The sequence below is a fragment of the Ranitomeya imitator genome, chromosome 4 (genome assembly GCF_032444005.1).
Source record: "Ranitomeya imitator isolate aRanImi1 chromosome 4, aRanImi1.pri, whole genome shotgun sequence".
Lineage (NCBI taxonomy): Eukaryota > Metazoa > Chordata > Amphibia > Anura > Dendrobatidae > Ranitomeya > Ranitomeya imitator.
In genome coordinates this window covers 363403341-363427642 of record NC_091285.1, presented here as the reverse complement: position 1 = coordinate 363427642, position 24302 = coordinate 363403341, and the positions used below count along the sequence as shown (strand labels likewise).

General features: G+C 45.1%; 1 protein-coding gene across 2 annotated transcripts in view; it reads right to left on the bottom strand.

Moving 5' to 3' along the window:
• Window positions 1–24302, bottom strand: part of CCDC146 (coiled-coil domain containing 146) — a 214690-nt gene that overhangs the window by 9845 nt on the left and 180543 nt on the right. Inside the window, exons 15-18 of one of the 2 annotated variants that reach the window (XM_069765128.1) lie at window positions 22223–22451; window positions 17726–17854; window positions 14035–14172; window positions 12758–13006 (exon numbers count right to left, since the gene is read on the bottom strand). In XM_069765128.1, the coding sequence (XP_069621229.1) occupies window positions 12758–13006; window positions 14035–14172; window positions 17726–17854; window positions 22223–22451 (745 nt within the window). The remainder of the gene's footprint in view (window positions 1–12757; window positions 13007–14034; window positions 14173–17725; window positions 17855–22222; window positions 22452–24302) is intronic. The other variant, XM_069765129.1, reaches the window with a different exon arrangement.

Here is a 24302-nt window from a genome sequence, read left to right as displayed (position 1 = left end):
CCACCTTAGAAGTCTCCTGAGATTTCTCGCAAACCATTTTCTAGGGCCTTTTGAAGTGTGTTTTGGGTCATTGTCCTCCTGGAAGACCCATGACCTCTGAGGGAGACCCAGCTTTCTCACACTGGGCCCTACATTATGCTGCAAAATTTGTTGGTAGTCTTCAGACTTCATAAAGCCATGCACACGGTCAAGCACTCCAGTGCCTGAGGCAGCAAAGCAACCCCAAAACCTCAGGGAACCTCCACCATGTTTGACTGTAGGGACCGTGTTCTTTTCTTTGAATGCCTCTTTTTTTTCTCCTGTGAACTCTATGTTGATGCCTTTGCCCAAAAAGCTCTACTTTTGTCTCATCTGACCAGAGAACATTCTTCCAAAACGTTTTAGGCTTTTTCAAGTAAGTTTTGGCAAACTCCAGCCTGGCTTTTTTATGTCTCGGGGTAAGAAGTGGGGTCTTCCTGGGTCTCCTACCATACAGTCCCTTTTTATTCAGACGCCGACGGATAGTACGGGTTGACACGGTTGTACCCTCGGACTGCAGGGCAGCTTGAACTTGTTTGGATGTTAGTCGAGGTTCTTTATCCAACATCCGCACAATCTTGCGTTGAAATCTCTTGTCAATTTTTCTGTTCCGTCCACATCTAGGGAGGTTAGCCACAGTGCCATGGGCTTTAAACTTCTTGATGACACTGTGCACGGTAGACACAGGAACATTCAGGTCTTTGGAGATGGACTTGTAGCCTTGAGATTGCTCATGCTTCCTCACAATATGATTTCTCAAGTCCTCAGACAGTTCTTTGGTCTTCTTTCTTTTCTCCATGCTCAATGTGGTACACAGGACAGAGGTTGAGTCAACTTTAATCCATGTCAACTGGCTGCAAGCGTGATTTAGTTATTGCCAACACCTGTTAGGTGCCACAGGTGTTAGGAGTCGTTTCCTCTGCTGCACAGGGGGAATCTCGATCCGTCTCCGCTGCGGTCTCCCATTCTTCTCCAGCCGCAGTGGAGTCTGCTCAGCAGGGACGTCGATCCCAGCGTCTCGCTCAGTCTGACTCTGTGCGAAGAGTTACTGCTGCTTTTCCTGCTTCTGCCATTGAAGCCAGTGCTGGGCAGCGGCGAGTGTACGTTTCTGGATCTAAGTCCTGCTTTTCTCTGTCTGAGCATGCCCAGGGCAGGATCTCCCGTTGGAGATCGAGGGTCACATGCTCAGGTACTGCAGCACATCCCATTGGTCCTTTTGGCAGGTCCTGAAAGGGCAAAACTTCTGTAGCTGTTTCCTGTGCTGCAGCTATATAAACTGCGCATGACCGCACGGCCATGCGCTAGTATTGTCTTGTAAATATGTGTGTGTGTTGTGAGTGAAAGTCGCTCTTTAAATAACCCTCCCTATTGAATGATTGTTCGTGGAAGGTGTATGTTTGCTATCTAGCGCCCGACTTATCCAACAGCACGTAACACACATTACAGCTACCAGTTGCTGTGTCTGCCTGTACGGCGCCGTGCGCCTGCTCTGCGCTTTCCTGACCCAAGCCTGGGTGGTTAGTGGCGTCCGTCAGTGCGGCACCGCACGCACTCTTGTGCCTTTATATTATTATTTAGTTTCCTTACCCAGTTGCGGTGTTGTGCCAGCAAGTGTCTAATCGGACTTCAATCCTAGTTGGGGTTGAGTTCGCTGACTTCTTGCTCGCGCTCTATGTGCGGTACCGCGGTCCTGTGACGCAACAGGATCGCTTCCTTCACGCAGGGTGAAGTTAACCCGTGCGTGTATACTTATAGTTCCGCCATATAGTCCATCTTACTAGCAGCAGGGTTTTTACCTGCACGGTGGACCTCGGACTGCGAACGCACCTAGTTTCATATCATCTATACTTGGTGCGTTCCGCCAGTCCCTAACATAATACTAGCGCCAAGGTCTGGCTAGTAAATGATGGACGATCAGCGTTCACAGCGGTACATCCAGCAGCTGGAGGGAAGGTTGGCGGCTCTTGAGCGTTCAACCTCAGCTGTGGATGTCACTGCTGTCGCTGTTCAGGCTGCTAGTGTTGCTGCAGCCACCTTGTCCACTGCCGCTCCTGTCCCGACTCTAACTCGCCTCCCGCTTCCAGAGAAATTCTCTGGTGACAGTAAGTCTTGTAGGGGTTTCGTGAGTCAGTGCTCTATCCATCTCGAGCTTCTGGCCTCTCGTTTCCCTACAGAGCAGGCTAAGTTGGGATTTATAGTGTCTCTTCTACCGGACAGGGCGTTGCAGTGGGCTACACCGCTATGGGAGCGTAGCGATCATGTGGTGCAGAGTGCTCCGTTGTTTCTGAGCACTCTGAAACAGGTCTTTTTAGGACCTCGTGTCACCCATGATACGGCGCTCCAATTGTTGGCATTGACTCAGGGCTCGTCCTTGGTCAGTCATTTTGCCGTCCACTTCCGCACCTTAGCATCTGAGCTGGAGTGGTCGGATAAAGCCCTCATTCCAATATTTTGGAGGGGGCTGGCTGACCACGTTAAGGACGCCCTGGCCACTAGGGAGATTCCCGCCACACTGGAGGAATTAATAACTCTATCCACTCGTATTGATCTCCGTTTTTACGAGCGGAGGTTAGAGCGAGCCCAGTGTAGGCAGAGGTTTCGGCTGGCTCCCACCTTCGCCAAACCTTTGGAATCTCCAGACCAGGCTCCTGAGCCCCATGAGCCTGTGGTAGAGTCACGAGCGGGATCTAAGTCCCGGATTTGTCATCTTTGCCAACAGACAGGACATCTTGCCTCCAGATGTCTCCAGCGGTCGAGGAAACGTCAGCGTCTAGTGGTAGTTGGTGGAGGTGCACTAGACACGGCGACGTTTGCCTCCAAATTGTCCTTTAAGGGGACAATAACATTGGGCTCATCCTCTCACTCGGTAGAACTCTGCGTGGATTCTGGGGCGGAGGGCAATTTTATGTCTTCAGCCTTCGCCCAACGTCACGCAATTCCTCTGGTCATGCTATCTCAACCAGTAACGGTACGAGTGGTGAATGGGTCGACACTGCCCGCACAGATTACACATCAAACTATCCCTTTTACTCTGTCCATGTCTCCATCTCATCAGGAGATTATATCTCTACTCGTCATTCCTGAGGGAATTGATGAGGTTCTCTTGGGGATACCTTGGTTACGGTACCACTCTCCTCACATCGAGTGGTCCTCAGGCAGAATTCTGGGATGGGGTGAATCTTGTGGGAACAGGTGTCATCGAGAGTGCGTTCAGGTTGCTACTACAGAGGTACCCGCAGATCTTTCCTCTCTCCCCAAGCAATATTGGTCTTATGCAGACGTGTTCTCCAAAAAGGCAGCGGAGACCCTTCCGCCCCATTGCCCCTATGACTGTCCTATTGATCTCTTGCCTGGTGCTGAGCCTCCCCGGGGTCGAGTCTATCCATTATCTCTCCCGGAAACGGAGGCAATGTCTCAGTACATTCAAGAGAATCTGGCAAGAGGGTTCATCAGGAAGTCAGTGTCACCTGCTGGGGCAGGGTTCTTTTTCGTGCAGAAGAAGAATGGAGAACTACGTCCATGCATAGACTACAGGGGTCTTAATGCTATCACAGTTAAGAACAAGTACCCTTTGCCTTTGATATCTGAGCTTTTCGATAGGCTTCGGGGAGCTAGAGTGTTTACTAAACTAGATCTGCGGGGTGCTTATAACCTGATTCGCATCCGTGAGGGGGACGAATGGAAAACGGCATTTAACACCAGAGATGGGCACTATGAGTATTTGGTGATGCCCTTCGGGCTCTGTAATGCACCTGCCGTTTTCCAAGACTTTGTCAACGACATCTTCCGGGATATGCTTTCCACCTCGGTTGTAGTCTATCTGGATGATATTCTCATCTTTTCTCCAGATATTGACTCCCACCGGAGAGATGTTGGCAGAGTCTTCGACCTCCTATGGGCAAACTCTCTTTATGCGAAGTTGGAGAAGTGTGTGTTTGAGCAGGAGTCCTTACCTTTCCTGGGCTATATCATCTCCGCCCAGGGATTGGCTATGGATCCTGCCAAACTACAGGCTGTGATGGACTGGCAAGAGCCCCATTCTCTTAAAGCGGTGCAGCGCTTTATGGGGTTCATAAACTATTACCGCCAGTTCATTTCCCACTTCTCAACTCTGGTAGCTCCCTTGGTAGCCCTCACCAAGAAGGGAGCGAATCCCAAATTGTGGTCGTAAGAGGTCTCCAAGGCCTTCACTTCTATTAAGTCCCACTTTGCTAGCACTCCCATCTTACATCGTCCCGATGTGAATAAGCCATTCCTAATGGAGGTGGATGCCTCGTCCGTTGGTGCTGGAGCAGTCCTCTATCAAAAGGATGCTCAAGGTCGGAAGCATCCATGCTTCTTCTTCTCTAAGACCTTCACGCCAGCGGAGAGAAACTACTCCATCGGGGACAGGGAGTTGCTAGCAATGAAGTTGGCCTTTTCGGAGTGGAGACACCTTCTGGAAGGTGCGCGGTTTCCCTTCCAAGTTTACACGGACCACAAAAATTTGGTCTATTTGCAAACAACCCAGCGGCTAAATTCTCGCCAGGCCAGATGGTCCCTGTTCTTCTCCCGGTTCCACTTTTCCCTTCATTATCTCGCCGGGGAGAAGAATATCCGTGCTGACGCTCTCTCTCGCTCCCTTATGTCAACTGAGGAGGAGGAAGAGGAGCCTCGGCTTATTGTCCCTTCCGAGAGCCTGAGAACCGTAGTGCCGGTTTCGCTAGAGTCTGTGCCTCCGGGCAAGACTTTTGTGCCCATTAATTTGCGACCGGAGGTTCTCTCTTGGGCTCATTCGTCCAGGGTGGGTGGACACTTTGGGACAAAGAGGACATCTGAGCTACTGGCGAGGACGTACTGGTGGCCGCATATGGTCCGGGATGTCAGGGATTATATTCTGGCGTGTGTCTCCTGCGCCAAAAATAAATCTCTGTGTCAAAGGCCAGCTAGGTTGCTCTATCCCTTGCCGGTGGCAGATAGGCCCTGGGAGATGGTCGGGATGGACTTTGTTGTGGGTTTACCCAAGTCTCGCGGCTGTACCATCATTTGGGTCATCACCGATCATTTCTCAAAAATGGTGCATTTGGTGCCGCTACCACGGTTACCTTCTGCACGGGCCTTGGCAGCGTTGTTCATTAAATACATCTTCCGCCTACATGGTATGCCTGACAAAATTGTCTGTGACCGGGGTCCCCAGTTTGCATCTTGGTTCTGGACAGAGCTTTGTCGTCTTCTCAGTATTGAGTTGAATCTCTCTTCCGCTTATCATCCCGAGACGAATGGGTTGGTAGAGAGGGCCAACCAGGTCTTGGTCACATACCTGCGACATTTTGTTTCAGACAGGCAGGATGACTGGGCATCCTTGCTATCATGGGCAGAGTTTGCACTGAACAACGCCGTAGCCGACTCCACTGGACAAACCCCATTCCTCCTCAACTATGGTCCGCATCCACGGGTACCTGTGCCTATGCCCGTGTCTTCCGCCGACTCCAGGGTGGCAGACTGGGCTGTGGAGGCACGGGATATTTGTGACCGCACTCAGGATGCCATTCGGGCCTCTAAGGAGAGAATGAGGTCCTCCGCCGATGCTCATCGGCGCCCCGCTCCGACCTTTGCTCCTGGCGACTTGGTGTGGCTCTCCGCCCGTAACATCAGGCTGCGAGTTGAGTCCACTAAATTTGCTCCTCGCTACTTGGGCCCATTCAAGGTCCTCGAGCAGGTTAATCCTGTGGTCTATCGTTTGGGCCTTCCGCCACGCCTGGGTATCACCGACACCTTTCATGTGTCCCTCTTGAAACCCGTGTATATGTCCCGGTTTTCCGAGTCATCTGCTGGGACATCGGGTTCGTCTACGGACGATTATGAGGTGAACGCTATTTTGGGGTTCAAGGTGGTACGTGGCAAAAAATTTTATTTGGTAGACTGGAAGGGTTATGGCCCCGAGGACAGGTCCTGGGAGCCTGTTGAGCACATTCGGGCCCCGCAGCTCATTGCTGCCTTCGAACATAGCGAGGCCCAAAGAGGGGGGGGCCTAGGAGGGGGGTAGTGTTAGGAGTCGAGTTTCCTCTGCTGCACAGGGGGAATCTCGATCCGTCTCCGCTGCGGTCTCCCATTCTTCTCCAGCCGCAGTGGAGTCTGCTCAGCAGGGACGTCGATCCCAGCGTCTCGCTCAGTCTGACTCTGTGCGAAGAGTTACTGCTGCTTTTCCTGCTTCTGCCATTGAAGCCAGTGCTGGGCAGCGGCGAGTGTACGTTTCTGGATCTAAGTCCTGCTTTTCTCTGTCTGAGCATGCCCAGGGCAGGATCTCCCGTTGGAGATCGAGGGTCACATGCTCAGGTACTGCAGCACATCCCATTGGTCCTTTTGGCAGGTCCTGAAAGGGCAAAACTTCTGTAGCTGTTTCCTGTGCTGCAGCTATATAAACTGCGCATGACTGCACGGCCATGCGCTAGTATTGTCTTGTAAATATGTGTGTGTGTTGTGAGTGAAAGTCGCTCTTTAAATAACCCTCCCTATTGAATGATTGTTCGTGGAAGGTGTATGTTTGCTATCTAGCGCCCGACTTATCCAACAGCATGTAACACACATTACAGCTACCAGTCGCTGTGTCCGCCTGTACGGCGCCGTGCGCTTGCTCTGCGCTTTCCTGACCCAAGCCTGGGTGGTTAGTGGCGTCCGTCAGTGCGGCACCGCACGCACTCTTGTGCCTTTATATTATTATTTAGTTTCCTTACCCTGTTGCGGTGTTGTGCCAGCAAGTGTCTAATCGGACTTCAATCCTAGTTGGGGTTGAGTTCGCTGACTTCTTGCTCGCGCTCTATGTGCGGTACCGCGGTCCTGTGACGCAACAGGATCGCTTCCTTCACGCAGGGTGAAGTTAACCCGTGCGTGTATACTTATAGTACCGCCATATAGTCCATCTTACTAGCAGCAGGGTTTTTACCTGCACGGTGGACCTCGGACTGCGAACGCACCTAGTTTCATATCATCTATACTTGGTGCGTTCCGCCAGTCCCTAACAACAGGTAAGTTACAGGTGCAGTTAATTACACGAATTAGATAAGCATCACATGATTTTTCAAACAGTGCCAATACTTTTGTCCACCCCCTTTTTTATGATTGGTGTGGAATTATATCCAATTTGGCTTTAGGACAATTCTTTTTGTGTTTTTTCATTTAAGACAAATTAAATGAAGATAATAATAGCAAAGAATTTGTATGTGCAATCATTTTCAGGAAGAAACTGAGTATTATCTGACAGAATTGCAGGGGTGTCAATACTTTTGGCCATGACTGTATACTCACCTTCCGGCGCCTTTCCCGCTCCTCACAACGCTTCGGTAATTGCTCCATGCATTGCGATCTCGCGAGATCGCTACGTCATCATCTCGCGAGACCGCAATGCACTCTTGAGACCGGAGTGCACGAGGAGCGTCGGTAACCGCTTCCTGGATCCAGGGGCCAACGGAGGGTGAGTATATAACTATTTTTTTATTTTAATTCTTTTTTTTTTTAACAGGGATATGATGCCCACATTGCTATATATGTGGGCTGCGCAATAAACTACGTGGGCTGCGCAATATACTACGTGGGCTGCGCAATATACTACGTGGGCTGCGCAATATACTACGTGGGCTGCGCAATATACTACGTGGGCTGCGCAATATACTACGCGGGTTGCGCAATATACTACGAGGCTGGGCAATATACTACGTGGCTGGGCAATATACTACGTGGCTTGGCAATATACTACGTGGGCTGCGCAATATACTACGTGGCCGGGCAATATACTATGTGGGCCGCGCAATATACTACGTGGGCTGCGCAATGTACTGCGTGGGCTGCGCAATGTACTGCGTGGGCTGCGCAATGTACTGCGTGGGCTGCGCAATATACTACGTGGGCTGTGCTATACACTACGCATACATATTCTAGAATACCCGATGCGTTAGAATCGGGCTACCATATAGTACAAATATAATCCTCCAAAAGTTTTAAATGGCCACAAAAAGGTACAGAGTCCAAGGAACAACTTACCTGAGGGTTGTCAGACACGGGACCAAAGGGATCGTCTATGACCACTCTTAGATAAGTTGTTCCTTGGATTCTGTACCTTTTTGTGGCCATTTAAAACTTTTGGAGGATTATATTTGTAGTCTACTGGTGAAATATAGGTGCACTGACAGTCTTGCAAGCACAAATGCAGAGCCTACTTACTATACAGGTCCTTCTCAAAAAATTAGCATATAGTGTTAAATTTCATTATTTACCATAATGTAATGATTACAATTAAACTTTCATATATTATAGATTCATTATCCACCAACTGAAATTTGTCAGGTCTTTTATTGTTTTAATACTGATGATTTTGGCATACAACTCCTGATAACCCAAAAAACCTGTCTCAATAAATTAGCATATCAAGAAAAGGTTCTCTAAACGACCTATTACCCTAATCTTCTGAATCAACTAATTAACTCTAAACACATGCAAAAGATACCTGAGGCTTTTATAAACTCCCTGCCTGGTTCATTACTCAAAACCCCCATCATGGGTAAGACTAGCGACCTGACAGATGTCAAGAAGGCCATCATTGACACCCTCAAGCAAGAGGGTAAGACCCAGAAAGAAATTTCTCAACAAATAGGCTGTTCCCAGAGTGCTGTATCAAGGCACCTCAATGGTAAGTCTGTTGGAAGGAAACAATGTGGCAGAAAACGCTGTACAACGAGAAGAGGAGACCGGACCCTGAGGAAGATTGTGGAGAAGGACCGATTCCAGACCTTGGGGAACCTGAGGAAGCAGTGGACTGAGTCTGGTGTGGAAACATCCAGAGCCACCGTGCACAGGCGTGTGCAGGAAATGGGCTACAGGTGCCGCATTCCCCAGGTAAAGCCACTTTTGAGCTACAGAGAAGCAGCACTGGACTGTTGCTAAGTGGTCCCAAGTACTTTTTTCTGATGAAAGCAAATTTTGCATGTCATTCGGAAATCAAGGTGCCAGAGTCTGGAGGAAGACTGGGGAGAAGGAAATGCCAAAATGCCTGAAGTCCAGTGTCAAGTACCCACAGTCAGTGATGGTGTGGGGTGCCATGTCAGCTGCTGGTGTTGGTCCACTGTGTTTCATCAAGGGCAGGGTCAATGCAGCTAGCCATCAGGAGATTTTGGAGCACTTCATGCTTCCATCGGCTGAAATGCTTTATGGAGATGAAGATTTCATTTTTCAGCATGACCTGGCACCTGCTCACAGTGCCAAAACCACTGGTAAGTGGTTTACTGACCATGGTATTACTGTGCTCAATTGGCCTGCCAACTCTCCTGACCTGAACCCCATAGAGAATCTGTGGGATATTGTGAAGAGAAAGTTGAGAGACGCAAGACCCAACACTCTGGATGAGCTTAAGGCCGCTATTGAAGCATCCTGGGCCTCCATAACATCTCAGCAGTGTCACAGGCTGATTGCCTCCATGCCACGCCGCATTGAAGCAGTCATTTCTGCCAAAGGATTCCCGACCAAGTATTGAGTGCATAACTGAACATTATTATTTGATGTTTTTTTTGTTTGTTATTAAAAAACACTTTTATTTGATTGGATGGGTGAAATATGCTAATTTATTGAGACAGGTTTTTTGGGTTATCAGGAGTTGTATGCCAAAATCATCAGTATTAAAACAATAAAAGACCTGACAAATTTCAGTTGGTGGATAATGAATCTATAATATATGAAAGTTTAATTGTAATCATTACATTATGGTAAATAATGAAATTTAACACTATATGCTAATTTTTTGAGAAGGACCTGTATATCTCAAAACCACCCAGAATACCTACTATGTCCTTAAAAGGGTTTGTGTCTATATATTAATATTGATACCTTTTTAAATAAGCTACTGTATATACTCAAGTTTAAGCCAAGTCCCCCTCGGCTTATACTCGAGTGAGGGTCCCAGAAGATGGAAGGGCAGTGGCGGAGCAGCGGGTCACGGTCACAGGAGGCAAGACCCAGCTGCTGCGGCTAACTTCTGTGCCTGCTGCTAAAGAGAAATGAATATTCACTGTGATGGCAGTGAATATTCATTTCTCTGTAATAGCGCGCAATATCAACCGCAGCCGCTTGCTTCCTGCAGTGGCTTGGGAGATCAGTGTGCCAGCTACTTAAGAGAAGTAAATATTCACTTCTCTCCACTCCCATGGAATAGGAAAGAAGTGAATATTCATTTCTCATAAGCAGCGGGCACACGTGACCGCCCGGCGGCTGCAGCTGACACTGTGCACGCTTCTTAATAGCATTGAATACTCACTGCCCTCCATGCACATACAGGTGCTTCTCACAAAATAAAAATGTCATCTAAAAGTTAATTTATTTCAGTTCCTCAATGCAAAAAGTGAAACTCATATAGTCATTACAAACAGAGTGATCTATTTCAGGTGTGTATTTCTGTTAATCATCAACATTAACACCTGATGAAAAACACCTGCATAGGCTTCCTAACCATTTAAAAAGGTCCCTTAGTCTGTTTCAGTAGGCTCCACAATCATGGGGAAGACTGCTGGCTTGAATGATGTCCAGAAGGCAGTCATTGACACACTCCACAAGGAGGGTAAGCCACAAAAGGGCATTGCTAAAGAAGCTGGCTGTTCACACAGTGCTGTAACCAAGCATATTAATGGAAAGTTGAGCGGAAGGAAAAAGTGTGGTAGAAAAAGGTGTACAAGCAACCGGGATAACCGCAGCATTGGAAGGATTGTTAAGAAAAGGTCATTCAAAAATTTGGGGGAGATTCACAAGGAGTGGACTGCTGCTGGAGTTATTGCTTCAAGAGCCACCACACACAGACGTATCCAGGACATGGGCTACAAGTGTTACATTCCTTATGTCATGCCACTCATGACCAATAGACAATGCCATAAGTGTCTTACCTGGGCCAACGAGAAAAAGAACTGGACTGTTGCTCAGTGGTTCAAGGTGTTGTTTTCAGATGAAAGTAAATTTTGCATTTCATTTGGAAATCAAGGTCCCAGAGTCTGATGAAGAGTGGAGAGGCCACAATTCAAGCTGCTTGAGGTCTAGTGTGAAGTTTCAACAATCAGTGATGGTTTGGGGAGCCATGTCATCTGCTGGTTTAAGTCCACTGTGCTTTATCAAAACCAAAGTCATCACAGCCGTCTACCAGGACATTTTAGAGCACTTCACATGCTTCCATTTGCCAACAAGCTTTTTAGGGATGGAAATTTCATTTTCCAGCAGAACTTGGCATTGTTCACACTGCCAAAAGTACCAATACTTGGTTTAAAAACAACAGTATCACTGTGCTAGATTGGCCAGCACACCCGCATGACCTTAACCCCATAGAGAATCTATGGGGTATTGTTAAGAGGAAGTTGAGACACCAGACCCTGGTGAAGGCTAGTATCAAAGCAACCTGGGCTTCCATAACACCTCAGCAGCGTCACAGGCTGATCGCCTCCATGCCACACGGCATTGATGCTGTAATTGATGCAAAAGGAGCCATCACCAAGTATTGAGTGCATTTACTGAACAGACATTTCAGTAGGCCAACATTTCGGATTTTAAAATCATTTTTCAAGCTGGTGCTATAAAGTATTCTAATTTACTGAGACAATGACTTTTGGGTTTTCATTGACTGTAAGCCATAATCAACATTAACAGAAATAAACACTTGAAATAGATCACTCTGCGTGTAATGATTCTATATCATATATGAGTTTCACTTTTTGTATTGAAGAACTGAAATTAATTAACTTTTTGATTATATTCTACTGGAAGCACCTGTGGTTCCATTGGGAATGGTGAGAATTCTGGCAGTTGTGCTCTGCTTTTGAGCAGCGCATGACATTCCTGCTTAAAGCAGTTGCTGGCACTGGAACAAGACGATGTGAGGAAGCGCAGGGTTGGTAAGTAGGATGGGGTTTTTTTGTTAATGTTTTTCGATGAGAGGCAATCATACAAGGATAGGGATGATGAGCCATGTATAACAGGATAGAGATGAAGAGTAGTGATGAGCGAATATACTCGTTACTCGAGATTTCTCGAGCAGGCTCGGGTGTCCTCCGAGTATTTTTTATTGCTCGGAGATTAAGTTTTCCTTGCAGCAGCTGAATGATTTACATCTGTTAGCCAGCTTGATTATATGTAGGGATTCCCTAGCAACCAAGCAACCCCACATGTACTTATGCTGGCTAGTAGCTGTAAATCATTCAGCTGCGTCGATGAAAACTAAATCTCCGAGCACTAAAAAATACTTGGAGAACACCCGAGCGTGCTCGGGAAATCTCGAGTAACGAGTATACTCGCTCATCACTAATGAAGAGCAATGCATACAATGATAGGGATGAGAGGGCCATGCATATCAGGATAGGGATGAGGGGACAATGTGTTCCCGGCTTACACTCGAGTCAATATGTTTTCCCAGTTTTTTGTTGTAAAATTAGGTGCATCAGCTTATACTCGGGTCGGCTTATACTTCAGTATATACGGTATTGCATTTGAGGTTTTTCAATATTCGCACAAATTATGTGCGACCTACAGTTGCCTGCAAATTTTCTAAAATGAGGGTGTGGCTTAGAGTGGGAGGTGTGTGTAGCTAACAACCTCAATAAAACTGGTGCAAATCTGGATTTCTGTTAGCAGCGCACACATTCCAAAAATGTATCAAATTAGTATATTACTCCAGCGGGGTTTTAATTAAGAATGCCAAATATTAGGACATAATGATTATCAAAAATGGAGCAAACCTTACCCTAGCTTTCTCGTGCTTCTCTAGTCGGCGCCTTTGCTCTTCCCGTAGTAGTCGCTTCCATTCTTGTTCCGTTTCCTCACTAGGTGGCAGCCCTTGCTCCATTCTTGTATAGCACCTTTGCATAAATTTCTCCTTATCTCTCGTTTCTTGCTGCAGCTTGATGTAATAGGCTTGTTGCATTGACAGCTCCGCAATGCAGGACATCATTTTACGAGTTGTGTCCTTTATTTTCTTTTGCAGTTCATTCATCTACCAAAATTTTGATGTCCAAAACATGAAAAGAATGGCCATAAATTAGTGTAAATCTGCTAGTTTCCCACTTCTCTTCAAACGTATAGCTTGCTGGTATTAAAGAAGCACTCCCACCAAACATTTTCTTGCCAAACTTGCGTAAATGATGGGTGATTGTATTGCGGCACTTAACACTACTACATATATTCTACATTTACACAGGTTTAGGCAATAGGTTGTGGGGGTGTTTCTTTCTTTAATGTTAGTATATTTCAACATTTGGGTTTTAGAAATGTTCAATGTTATGCTACATTTGGTTTGAAATCTATAAAAAAAAAAGTTTCAGGACTAAATACGGTAAAAAAAAAAAAGTTGTATTTTGCCTTGTAGTTTAGGACGAAATTGAAAACCAGGTCACAACTATGAAAGCTGATCTAGAAACGACTCTACCAATTCCCAGTGCCAGACAAATGGCAATATCATTACATATAAAGTATAATTAATGTTACTTTTGGTTGGCATTACATTACATTTGTATTTATATTTTGTCACTTATGGGGTAGAGGTCTTTTTATGTATATCGCTCTGATACTCCTTGCTTGGGTCTTAAAAAGGTGGTCTTTGACTTTCGATTCCCAATAACAGTGACAGTTTTATCAAGGACTTTCTGCCACTTTTATGGAAAACAAAAAGCGGCAAACTTTGTCTCATGCCATTTTAGTGCAAAACATTGAGACAAAAATATGTTGGTGTGGCAAAACAGTAGTCCAACAAATTCACTTTATCTTATGCCATACATTTGGCATCTATTATAAAGGCAAGTAGATTTCAAGTTCGGAGCAAGATTAAATTATTAAGGGGCACATATCCGTGTTAGACTGGTGTTTAGAACGTCAGTGTAAGTAAATGCCCTCCAACCTCTAAAATTGTGCACATGTTTATCCTTTCTATTAGCATTTTTGGATTGGTCATTTATCTGCCCATCTGTATACATTTGACATTAAGTGGTGCCCATCTGTCTTCCCCCTCTTTTAAATTACACAAACCTTTTTAGCAAGAACCAGGGTGTCCTCCTTGCCATTCTCAGCTTTAATGCGTATTCTGTCTGAAAGCCTAGAAATATGTTCGTAGAGAAAGTCCTTCTCCAGCAAGTTCTCCTCCTTCTCGGCCAGACGCAGTTCTAACTGTATTAGACGGGGGGGATTAATAGGCACCATCTTAAACCATTGCCACTGGACTTCCTGATTATATATAGATTACTGGGAATCTGACAGTAGAAACTAAGCACATCATAAAAGCACTGATGTTCTAACCACTACTTTATGCTCTGCAGAAACTGAACTTTAAAGGGAACCTGTCAGTCAATACATGAACACAAGGGCACAATGAACCTGACACTGGCTGCACAACTGCAGCACGGTATGTTTTTCCTCTGCAGTGCTGTAGTGTTTCAGAGAAAACATAGTTTGAAGTGCCAGCTGGGAACCATTAGAAGAGATGAGCCTAGTCCAGCAGTGTCCCCGTCCGCCTTCTCTCTGCAGACCTCTATTTGATTGACAGGTCTCTCCCATGTGAGTGGTGTGCCAGGGCCTGCACCGGACTAGTGTCCTCTGTTGCTAAAATTCCCAGCTGGATATTTAAACTATAGTCTGAGCCTTTCAGGGGAAAAGATATCTGGCTGACATTATGCAGCCAACCTCTGATTTGTGAATCGATTGACAATAGCCCTTTAATCAAATATGCTAATTGGGAAGCATGGTGCACCCTTGGTGTGGCTCAGTGCACTGCTCCACTCACTGGTTTTGCATAGTTCCACCTTCCTCCCTAATGTTTGCAGAGAAAGTTCAAGCAATGTCGTATAAATCAATAGCTAGTAAAGCCACTGCCAGGGACCTCAATGTTGTATATTCACTTTTCCTTGCTATCTTGTATATTCACTTTTCCTTGCTATCAACAGAAACTGTATGTGTGACCAGCATTTTGAAACTTCTCTACCTGGTTGGGTGCAGACAGTTAGGCCTCATTCTCACTTCAGTATTTTTAATCCGTATTTGTATGACAAAACCAGGAGTGTGTCCAAAACACAGAACAGGTGTCAATCTTTCAATTATAGTTTTTTTCTGTAAGGCTGGTTTCACACTTGCGTTTTCATCTGCAGCGTTTTTACCGCAAAAAAAGCATGCGTTTTTTTCCCTATCTTTAACATTAAAAACGCATGCGTTTTTTTGTATACGCGTTTGGTCGCGTTTATGAACGCATGCGTTTTTTTTCTGCATGCGTTCATTTGCAGAAATGCAACATGTAGTAATTTTTGCGGCGTTTTTTTTGCCCCAAAAAAACGCATGCGTTTTTTCGCGGCAAAAAAAACCTATTGATGTCTATGTAAACGCATACGTTTTTAAGCACATACGTTTGTTATTAAAAAAAAAAAACCCCACCATAAAGGTGATAAAGGGATCCTAACCCTAACCCTAAAGGGATCCTATCCCTAATCCTAACCCTAAAGGGATCCTAACCCTATCCCTAACCCTATCCCTAACTCTAACCCTACCCCTAACCCTAAAGGGATCCTAACCCTACCCCTAACCCTAAAGGGATCCTAACCCTACCCCTAACCCTAATCCCTTTTGGGCTTAAGGTTAGGGTTAGGGTTATGATCCCTACCCCTAACCCTAACCCTAACTATTTCTGTTTATAGTGGGTTTTTTACTTTATTTTGATGATTGGCAGCTGTCACACATTTCTCAGCATGTGTTTAAAAAATGCAAATGCATGAAAAACGCATGTAAACGCGTCAAAACGCCGCGTTTTTTTCACCACATGCAAAAACGCATGCGTAAAAAAACCGCAGCATTTGCACGCGTTTACATGCGTTTTTTTTTTTAAACGCATGCGTTTTGAAACGCAAGTGTGAAACCAGCCTAAGTTTCACTCCTGGCTTTGGCATACAAACACTGATGAAAAAAAAATGACATGTGAATAAGGCCTAACATAGTCTGAATTTTGGCCACCTTTTATAAGTTTATCTCCGCACAGCAACATTTTTTTTTTTTTTTAAATGCATCCAATAGTGAAAATGCGTAAAGGGGTTGTCCACTACTAGAACAACCCCTTCTGGATCAAAATGTTGGCCCCCCATAAAATAATAAAGCCTATATTCACCGCCCATGCCGTTCCAGCGTGTTGGCACTCATGGTCCCGGTGCTCACGTGCGATTGTTATGACATGATGCCGGTGCCCAATCAGCTTTGGCTTCACTGTCCCCGCCTCCATAAATATCTGAACATGAAGAGGAAGTCCGGGCTGCAGGTGATCTCAGGCTTCTTCTTCCTGCTCAATTCGAAAGGAGGCGGGCACAGTGACGCCAGCGCTGATTGGGCAATGGCATCACATGTCAGAATAGTAGCATGGGAGCGCCAAGAGAAGGAGTGCCGACACCACATGAACTGCGCCAGCCCCAGAGGTGAGTATAAGCTTTATTATATTATGGAGGCTAAGCGAGGGATATTACAAGAAGTTGTTCAAGTAGTGGACAACTTCTTCAACTAATGGTTAAAAAGCAGTTGTGCAAGTGGGATAGCCCTTTTAAAGGGAGCCAGTTGTGTCCCCAAACACTTGCAACCTTCAGATATGGGGTTAATCTGCATTTTAATAGCGTTCTAAAGCTGTGGGGTCACCACACTGAAGGCCCAGCTACCAGGTGGAAATTAATTTTGTGCCCTCAGCTTTCAGTCCTCGAGTGAGTGGTATGCCCTGTCACATTGACTGACAGCTGTGTCTGCATGGATAAACTGCAGAGACGGTTGTCAATAAGTGTGCCAGGGCTCGCTTACCGCTGCTGCACACTGTGTACTGGGCGGTGACTGGCGCGCAGTAAAATGCCAGTTTTGCTGCGTTTGTCGTATTTCTTTGTAGCATTTTTTGGTTGTGGATTACATATGTGCTTTGTCTACAGTATATTTAATAAAGTTAGTTTTATTCACAAAAAAATGCAGCAAAAAGGCTTGTTGTAATTCTTCACATTGTCATTGCTTTCCATGGGTGAAAAAAATGCCAAAATAATTGACATACTGCAGATTTTAAAAAAAATGCAGGAGCCCTCAAATTTAGTCAGTAAAGCTACGTTCACATTAGCGTTTGAGTCCGCAGCGTAATGCTGCAGACTTTTTTCCTTAGCTCAGGGACATGCGTCGCTGAACGCAAGAAAATGCTACATGTTGCGTTCGGCGGGCACGTCAAAACGATGCAAGCGGACGCATCCACATACAACGCATGTCCCTGCGTACCTAATGTTAAAGATAGGTACGCAGGATACATGTGAAAGTAGGCGGAGCTAAGGAAAAAAGTCCGCAGCTACGGACTCAAATGCTAATGTGAATCCGGCCTAAAACATAACGAAGCGTCTGGAAGAGATTCCCGGAATCTAATAGTGTCTCATTAGACACTAATCTAAAGCAGGATAATGAAGATATATATTTTTTTCCATAATAAATAAAACAAACGTATAAATGTAATTTTACTGCTTCTCCATTACACACAGGAAACCCTGGCCTTTTAAGGCACCCCTGTCCTCTCCTTTGTTCACTACTGCCTTATTTTACATACTTTTCTGAAGTTTACTTATTCCCCCTCTACATATTACACAAATTTCAATATGTAACTTTTGTATCATGAACTTTAACTTTACAAATGCACCTTGGCAAATATTGAGTTTGTCATAACGGATGCTATCCTCACCTCCTCCATTTTCTTCATAAGATCTTGTAGAGAAGGATCCTTTCCATCTAGCTTGCGTATCCGGCTTTCTTTATTGGAACTCTGTGCCATGTCCTCAAGTTCGGCTACTCTGTCATTACACTGGGAAAGCTGTTTGACAAAAGTTATAAAACTGTATAATCATATTTACTGACCAGCATCTACCAGTAAGAAATGCACTAAACACAGCGGGGTCATGTAAGGCCATTGTCTTCTCCTACTCGACCACAACTTCTGGCTGTCTTTTTCCAAAATGCTAATTTTTCATCTACAGAAACCATTCATCCCAATTTAACAACCTATTTTTTGCTGTGAAAGTAAAGGCTTTTACATGTCTGCAGCTGGACGCATCATGGTATTTGCCTACATGAATGCGGAATTATTCAAGAGGTTGACGATGAGCAAGAGAATGGAACAGGACTGTGTGACTGTTCAATGTAGTAAGGGTTTAAGGGAAAATTGTACTAAGTATTTAAGGGAAAAGGAATAATTTTTTAATACAACTGTATAATTTAAAATGCAAAAAAATAACTCTCATCAGTCGCTTACAAATCGGGATCCTTTAAAAATTTTAAGGAGAACCTGTCTCTAATTCAATTGAGGACAGTTTTTGCTCTTGTTTTATTCCTGCTGCTCATCTGATTATTATCTGTGTTTTTTTATTTCAGGAAAAAACCCCCACAAAAAACGGTCATACAGTTGTAATGCAGGTGACCAGATGCAACGCACAGAAGACAAGAAGCAAGAACAGTCAGTGAATGATGTAATTTACAGTAGTTATAAGACAAGTGACTGCCCTGCTCACTCGCTCTGTCCCTCTGCAACCGCAGGCATACTCCTCTGGTCGCTGTCTCCTCGCGGATCTTCAGTGCTTGACTGTCGGCGGATGTTCCCTCAGCCTGGGGCAGAAGAACTGGGTCTCGACTCTTGATGAGTGTTGTCTGGTCTCTGAAACATGACCAACGTAGGGCACAGGTCCTGGTCTTGACCGACACAGTTCAGGACTTTGGATCTTGACCTGTGCAGTCTGGACTCTGGGTCTCACCGGGTGTTGTTTAAACCTTGTCAGGTGATGACCGGCACTTTAGTGGCATAGGCTTTCTGCTGAGGCCTGTTACGCTGGCCTCGACGCCATCCCTGCTCTGCGAATGCTCCGCTCTCCTTCTTGGAGCCAAATCCTCTGCGGTATTGTGCTTAGAGGTTTTATATCCAGGGCATGTGTGTCATTCGTGTGGCAATCATGTGCCGTCCATGTGCACCATTTGTGTGACACATACTGACCATAAGACAGACACATCCCAAATTTGGGGGTGGACAATAGGAAAAGAAAGGTTAAAATTAAAATGATGGTGCATCTTATAGTCTGTTTTAACAGCATCTTACTAGGGGGGAACGGCAGCGGTGGATTGTGGTCACAGGAGGCAGAGTTGCTGCCTCAGGAGGCTGGCAACAGCAGGAGTGGGGAGTTGCTTCGGGCCTTGCGATCTCATAGCACATCGGTGCCGGTGAGCAGAGTCCCTTTCCCATTGATATTCCTGGGCTTCGGCAAAACGTTTTTATTTATTATGTCAGCTCACAGCTGTCTGTTTTGCCTTTGGGTAATAAAAATAGGAGACTCCCCTAAAAAAACTATGTAGGGTTCATCCCATTTTTAATACTAGCAAAGACAAAGCAGACAGTTGTGGTCTGATATTAATAGGCTGGGAAACTACATGGATATTGGTGCCTAATAAGGCTCCAGCCTAATAAGATCAGCCGTCAGCTGCATCCATTAGATGCACCAATTCTGGTGCTTAGCCTCGGCTGTTACCGATTGCCCTGGTGCGGTGGCAAACGGGGTAATGGGATTGTGGGGTTGATGTCAGCAGCTGGTGCTGACATCAAGCCCTGGAGTTAGTAATGGAGAATTTTCTGTGAGACACCCCATTACTAACCCTGTAGTCAAAAGAAATACACACACACACACACACACACACAGAAAAATCCTTTCATTGTAAAAATAACTCCCCGACAATTTCCCTCTTTCACCTATTTATAAAAAAAAAAAAAATTCACGTCAGTCCATCGTAGTCCCCATGGAGATCCCACAATGATCCCAGTCTTCTTCATCCAGCATATGGTGCCCCGTTCAGAAAACGAACACTAGAGCAGCACCCACTGCCAGTTTTCACTTTGAACTCTGCGAGAACCCAGCTGCTGTCATGAGCAGTGACGTCAGTAAGTTTACCATAGTTCCCAGCTGCCAGGTCACATAGCATCATCGCTCATCATTCTGGCTTTCGTCCTGCGCAGCATGAGACCCGACGGTTGTGAACTGCTGTAACCTTACTGACGTCACAGCTCGTCACAATTGAGGGATGGTTTTATTAGGCTGGAAATGGACCAATATCCATGGACCTTCACAGTCTATTAATATCAGCCATCAGCTGTCTGCTTTGCCTTTGCTGGTTATTAAAAAATGGGGGGGCTCACAAATTTTTTTTTAGGATCCCCCACTCCTTTAGTAGCCACCAAAGGCAAAGCAGACCGCTTGGAGCTAATATTAATAGGCTCTGGAAGCTCCATGGTGAATTGTCCCTACCCAGCATAATAAGATCAGCTCACAGTTGTCTGCTTTACCTTAGCTGGTTTTTAAAAACTAGCTATTGAACCCGTTCCACGCCCGGGTGGCGAGCATTTATATTGGTATATGGTCTCCATCCTGTCATGTGCTGCTCCCATCCTGCGCCCCCGTTTTAATCAGTGATGGCAACAGACACTGTGGCGGTATTGAGTCGAAAGTGGCTGCCTTGCTCCACAGACGTGTGTTATATATTCTTTAAAAAGTTACTTGGTAGCTTTGCTCACGTATTGTATAGTGTAGATATTCTTACACATGCTCCTGATATCTGTAACAAAATCAGTAATGTGGGCAGAAATGCCACAACATCATGAGAGGGCGGGATTGTGACGCAGTAATCGGCGCCTGCGCAGTTCGCGCTGCAGAGTCTCTTCAGATGTATGTAAGTAACGTCATGAGGGTGGGATCGCCAGAAAGCGCGGACTGCGCAGGCGCAGATTCCGGGAGCAGGGGGACATTCATGCCCTGGAACCAGGGGGCCTAAGTAAGTAATTGCTGTGGCATCAACTGCCACAACGTCAAGAGGGAGGGATTGTGTCCACCGTGTCCCCATGCCCCCTGATTCCGGCTCATAAATCCCCCCCTGCTCCCGGAATCGGCACATGCACAGTCCACGCTTTCTGGTGCCATTTTCTTGAAGACACACTGTAGTATGTATTCAAGAAAATGGCGCCGGAAAGCGCGGACTGCGCAGGCGCCGATTCCGGGAGCAGGGGGACATTCATGCACCGGAATCAGGGGGCATAAGTAATTGCTCTGGCATGACCTGCTGCAACGTCATGAAGGCGGAATTGTGTCCACCATGTCCCCACGCCCCCGATTCCGGGAGCAGGGGGACATTTATGGGCCAAAATCAGGGGGCGTGGGGACACTGTGGGTGTGGAAACTAAGTGATATGGGCAGGATTGTGACACAGATTTCGGCGCCAGTGCAGTCTGCGCTTTCCGGCGCCATTTTTTCTTGAATACGAACACTGTGTCTATAATCTAACGCTAGTAGCGTCGCGCTTGCGCAGTCTATAAAGGCTTCGGACAGAGTGACGCTCCTACCGTTATATTATAGATAGGGGGACCCTACGTACGTTTTTTTTCATTAATTTATTTTTTCTAACACCTAAACCTCTGTCATTTCTATTCTGCATTCCATTCCTGTACATGTCACACAGAAGGCACGCAGATTACACACTTTGTCATCCGTGTGCACTTGTGTGGGACGTATTGACATCCGTGCTGCTGGGAAAAAAAACAGACATGTCCACGAGTAGGTCACACGGTCCATGTGAAAATACGGACATGTGCGCAGCCCCATATATTATAATGGTTTTGCGTGTTGAAGTGTCTCCAGTACGTGTGAAAACTTTGACCACACGTACTAGAAACACTGACATGTTAAGGGTGCCTTACCAAGTGAGCAACACCCCTTTGGTAAACACCATAAAAATGAACATGAGAGTGTATGGCAGATGTAAAATTAAAAAAAAATAAATAAAAAGGGAGCAGTATGAATAAATTAGGAACAAAAAACAACCACTTTTGCCATGGAGAAATGTCCTAAGTGTTGTCATGAGTGGAATGTCGAAATGTTCATGTGCAGGGAAAATAACAAAGAAGATTTGGTGTGGAACTTGAATCTCCTCAAATTAATTCTGAGAGTTCATTTACATTTAATATTTTGATTTTGTGAAGAATCTGTAAATCTATTTTGGAAATTTCTTTACTACTACTACTACTACTACTACTGCTACTACTCCTACTACTACTACTCCTACTACTACTACTATTAATCCTACTCCTACTACTACTATTCCTACTACTACTATTAATCCTACTCCTACTACTACTACTACTCCTACTCCTCACCTGGATTTGAAGCGTTACAAGATCTGACTCAAGGGCCTTTTTATTTGGCAGCTCGTTCTTAATTTGTTCAATTTTCCTATTTTCTTCTGTGAATTTCATCTTCAGAAAGCGAATCTTCTCATCCAAGGCCATCATCTCCACATCACCATTTCTCAGCAGCATTTCCTGAGTATTTATCTTCTCATAAAAGATGCAGACTTCTTCCTCCCGCTCAATCAGCTGCACTCCCCTGATAATATGATATTAAAGGGGGAAAAAGAAACTAAAAATACACAAACATAAAAGTCCAACAACGTTCAAAATGAAGCTTGTAAAAATTGTACATTCATTATGAATATTGAGGGGTCCTGCAAAAGCCAGCTTATTGTGGCAACTATATCAATTAATATTTATACTGCAGCATTATATGGTGTTTATTGATCTAAATGGCTCATCTGTTTCATGCATAGACAAGCTAGGAGAGGAGATATTCTAAATCCACATACAGTGCTTGAAAAAGTATTCATACCCTGTGAACTTTTCCACATTTTTTCATCTTACATCCACAAACGTAAATGTATTTTATTGGGATTTTATGTGATCTGCCAACACAGAGTAACAAGGATCTGTGAAGTGTAATGAAAATGATACATGAGTTCCTAATTATTTAAAAAATATAAATCTGAATATTGTGACATGCATTTGTATTCAGCCCCCTTTAGTAAATACTTTGTAGGACCACCGTGTGCTGCAATTACTGTAGCAAGTCTTTTGGGGTATGTCTTTTCCAGAATTTAACTTCTGGAGACTGAAATGTTAGCCCTTTCTTTTGGCAAACTATCTCTTGATCAGTGAGATTGGATAAGAGGGTGTATGTGAATGAACAGCAATTTTCATGTCTTGCCAGAGATTCTCATTGGGATCTAGGCCTGGACTTTGCCATTTAAAGAAGCACTCCTCCCATCGACCTTTTATCATCTTAATATATGGCAGTAGTAATATTATATAGCACTGTGTACTTACAATTGCTCATTTTGCCTTTCTACCCAGTTAATTCTTCTCTTTTCTATTAGGTTTATGACATCATGTGATTAACCCCTTCACGACATGCACCGTACTAGTACTGCGCATGTCATGTCTCCCCTTTGATGTGGGCTCCGGCGCTGAGCCCACATCAAAGTCGCTACATGTCAGCTGTTTTGTACAGCTGACATGTGCGCACAATAGTGGCGGGTGAAATCGTGATTCACCCGCCGCTATTAACCTGTTAAATGCCACTGTCAACTGCTGACAGCGGTATTTAACTACCGCTTCCGGCCACGCGCTTGGAAATGAGCGCATCGCCGTCCCTCGTCACATGATCGGGGATCGGCGATGCATCAGGATGGTAACCATAGAGGTCTTTGAGACCTCTATGGTTACTGATGCCGGCCTGCTGTGAGCGCCCCCCTGTGGTCGGCGCTCATAGCAAGCCTGCATTTCAGCTACATAGCAGCGATCTGATGATCGCTGCCATGTAGCTGAGCCGATCAAGTGGTGCCAGCTTCTAGCCTCCCATGGAGGCTATTGAAGCATCGCAAAAGTTAAAAAAAAAAGTTTTTAAAAATATGAAAAAAATTTAAAAAATATAAAAGTTTAAATCACCCCCCTTTCGCCCCATCCAAAGTAAAACAATAAAAAAAATCAAACCTACACATATTTGGTATCAGAATCGCCCGATCTATCAATAAAAAAAAGCAATAACCTGATCACTAAACAGCGTAGCGAGAAATAAAATCGTAACGCCAGAATTACGTTTTTTGGTCGCCGCAACATTGCATTAAAATGCAATAACGGAAGATCAAAAGAACGTATCTGCACAAAAGTGGTATCATTAAAAACGATAGCTCGGCATGCAAAAAATAAGCTCTTACCCGACCCAAGATCCCGAAAAATGGAGACGCTACAGGTATCGGAAAAGGGCGCATTTTTATTTATTTCTTTTTTTTGCAAAGTTTAGATTTTTTTTTCACCACTTCGATAAAAAATAACCTAGACATGTTTGGTGTCTATGAACTCGTAATGACGTGGATAATCATAATATCAGGTCAGTTTTAGCATT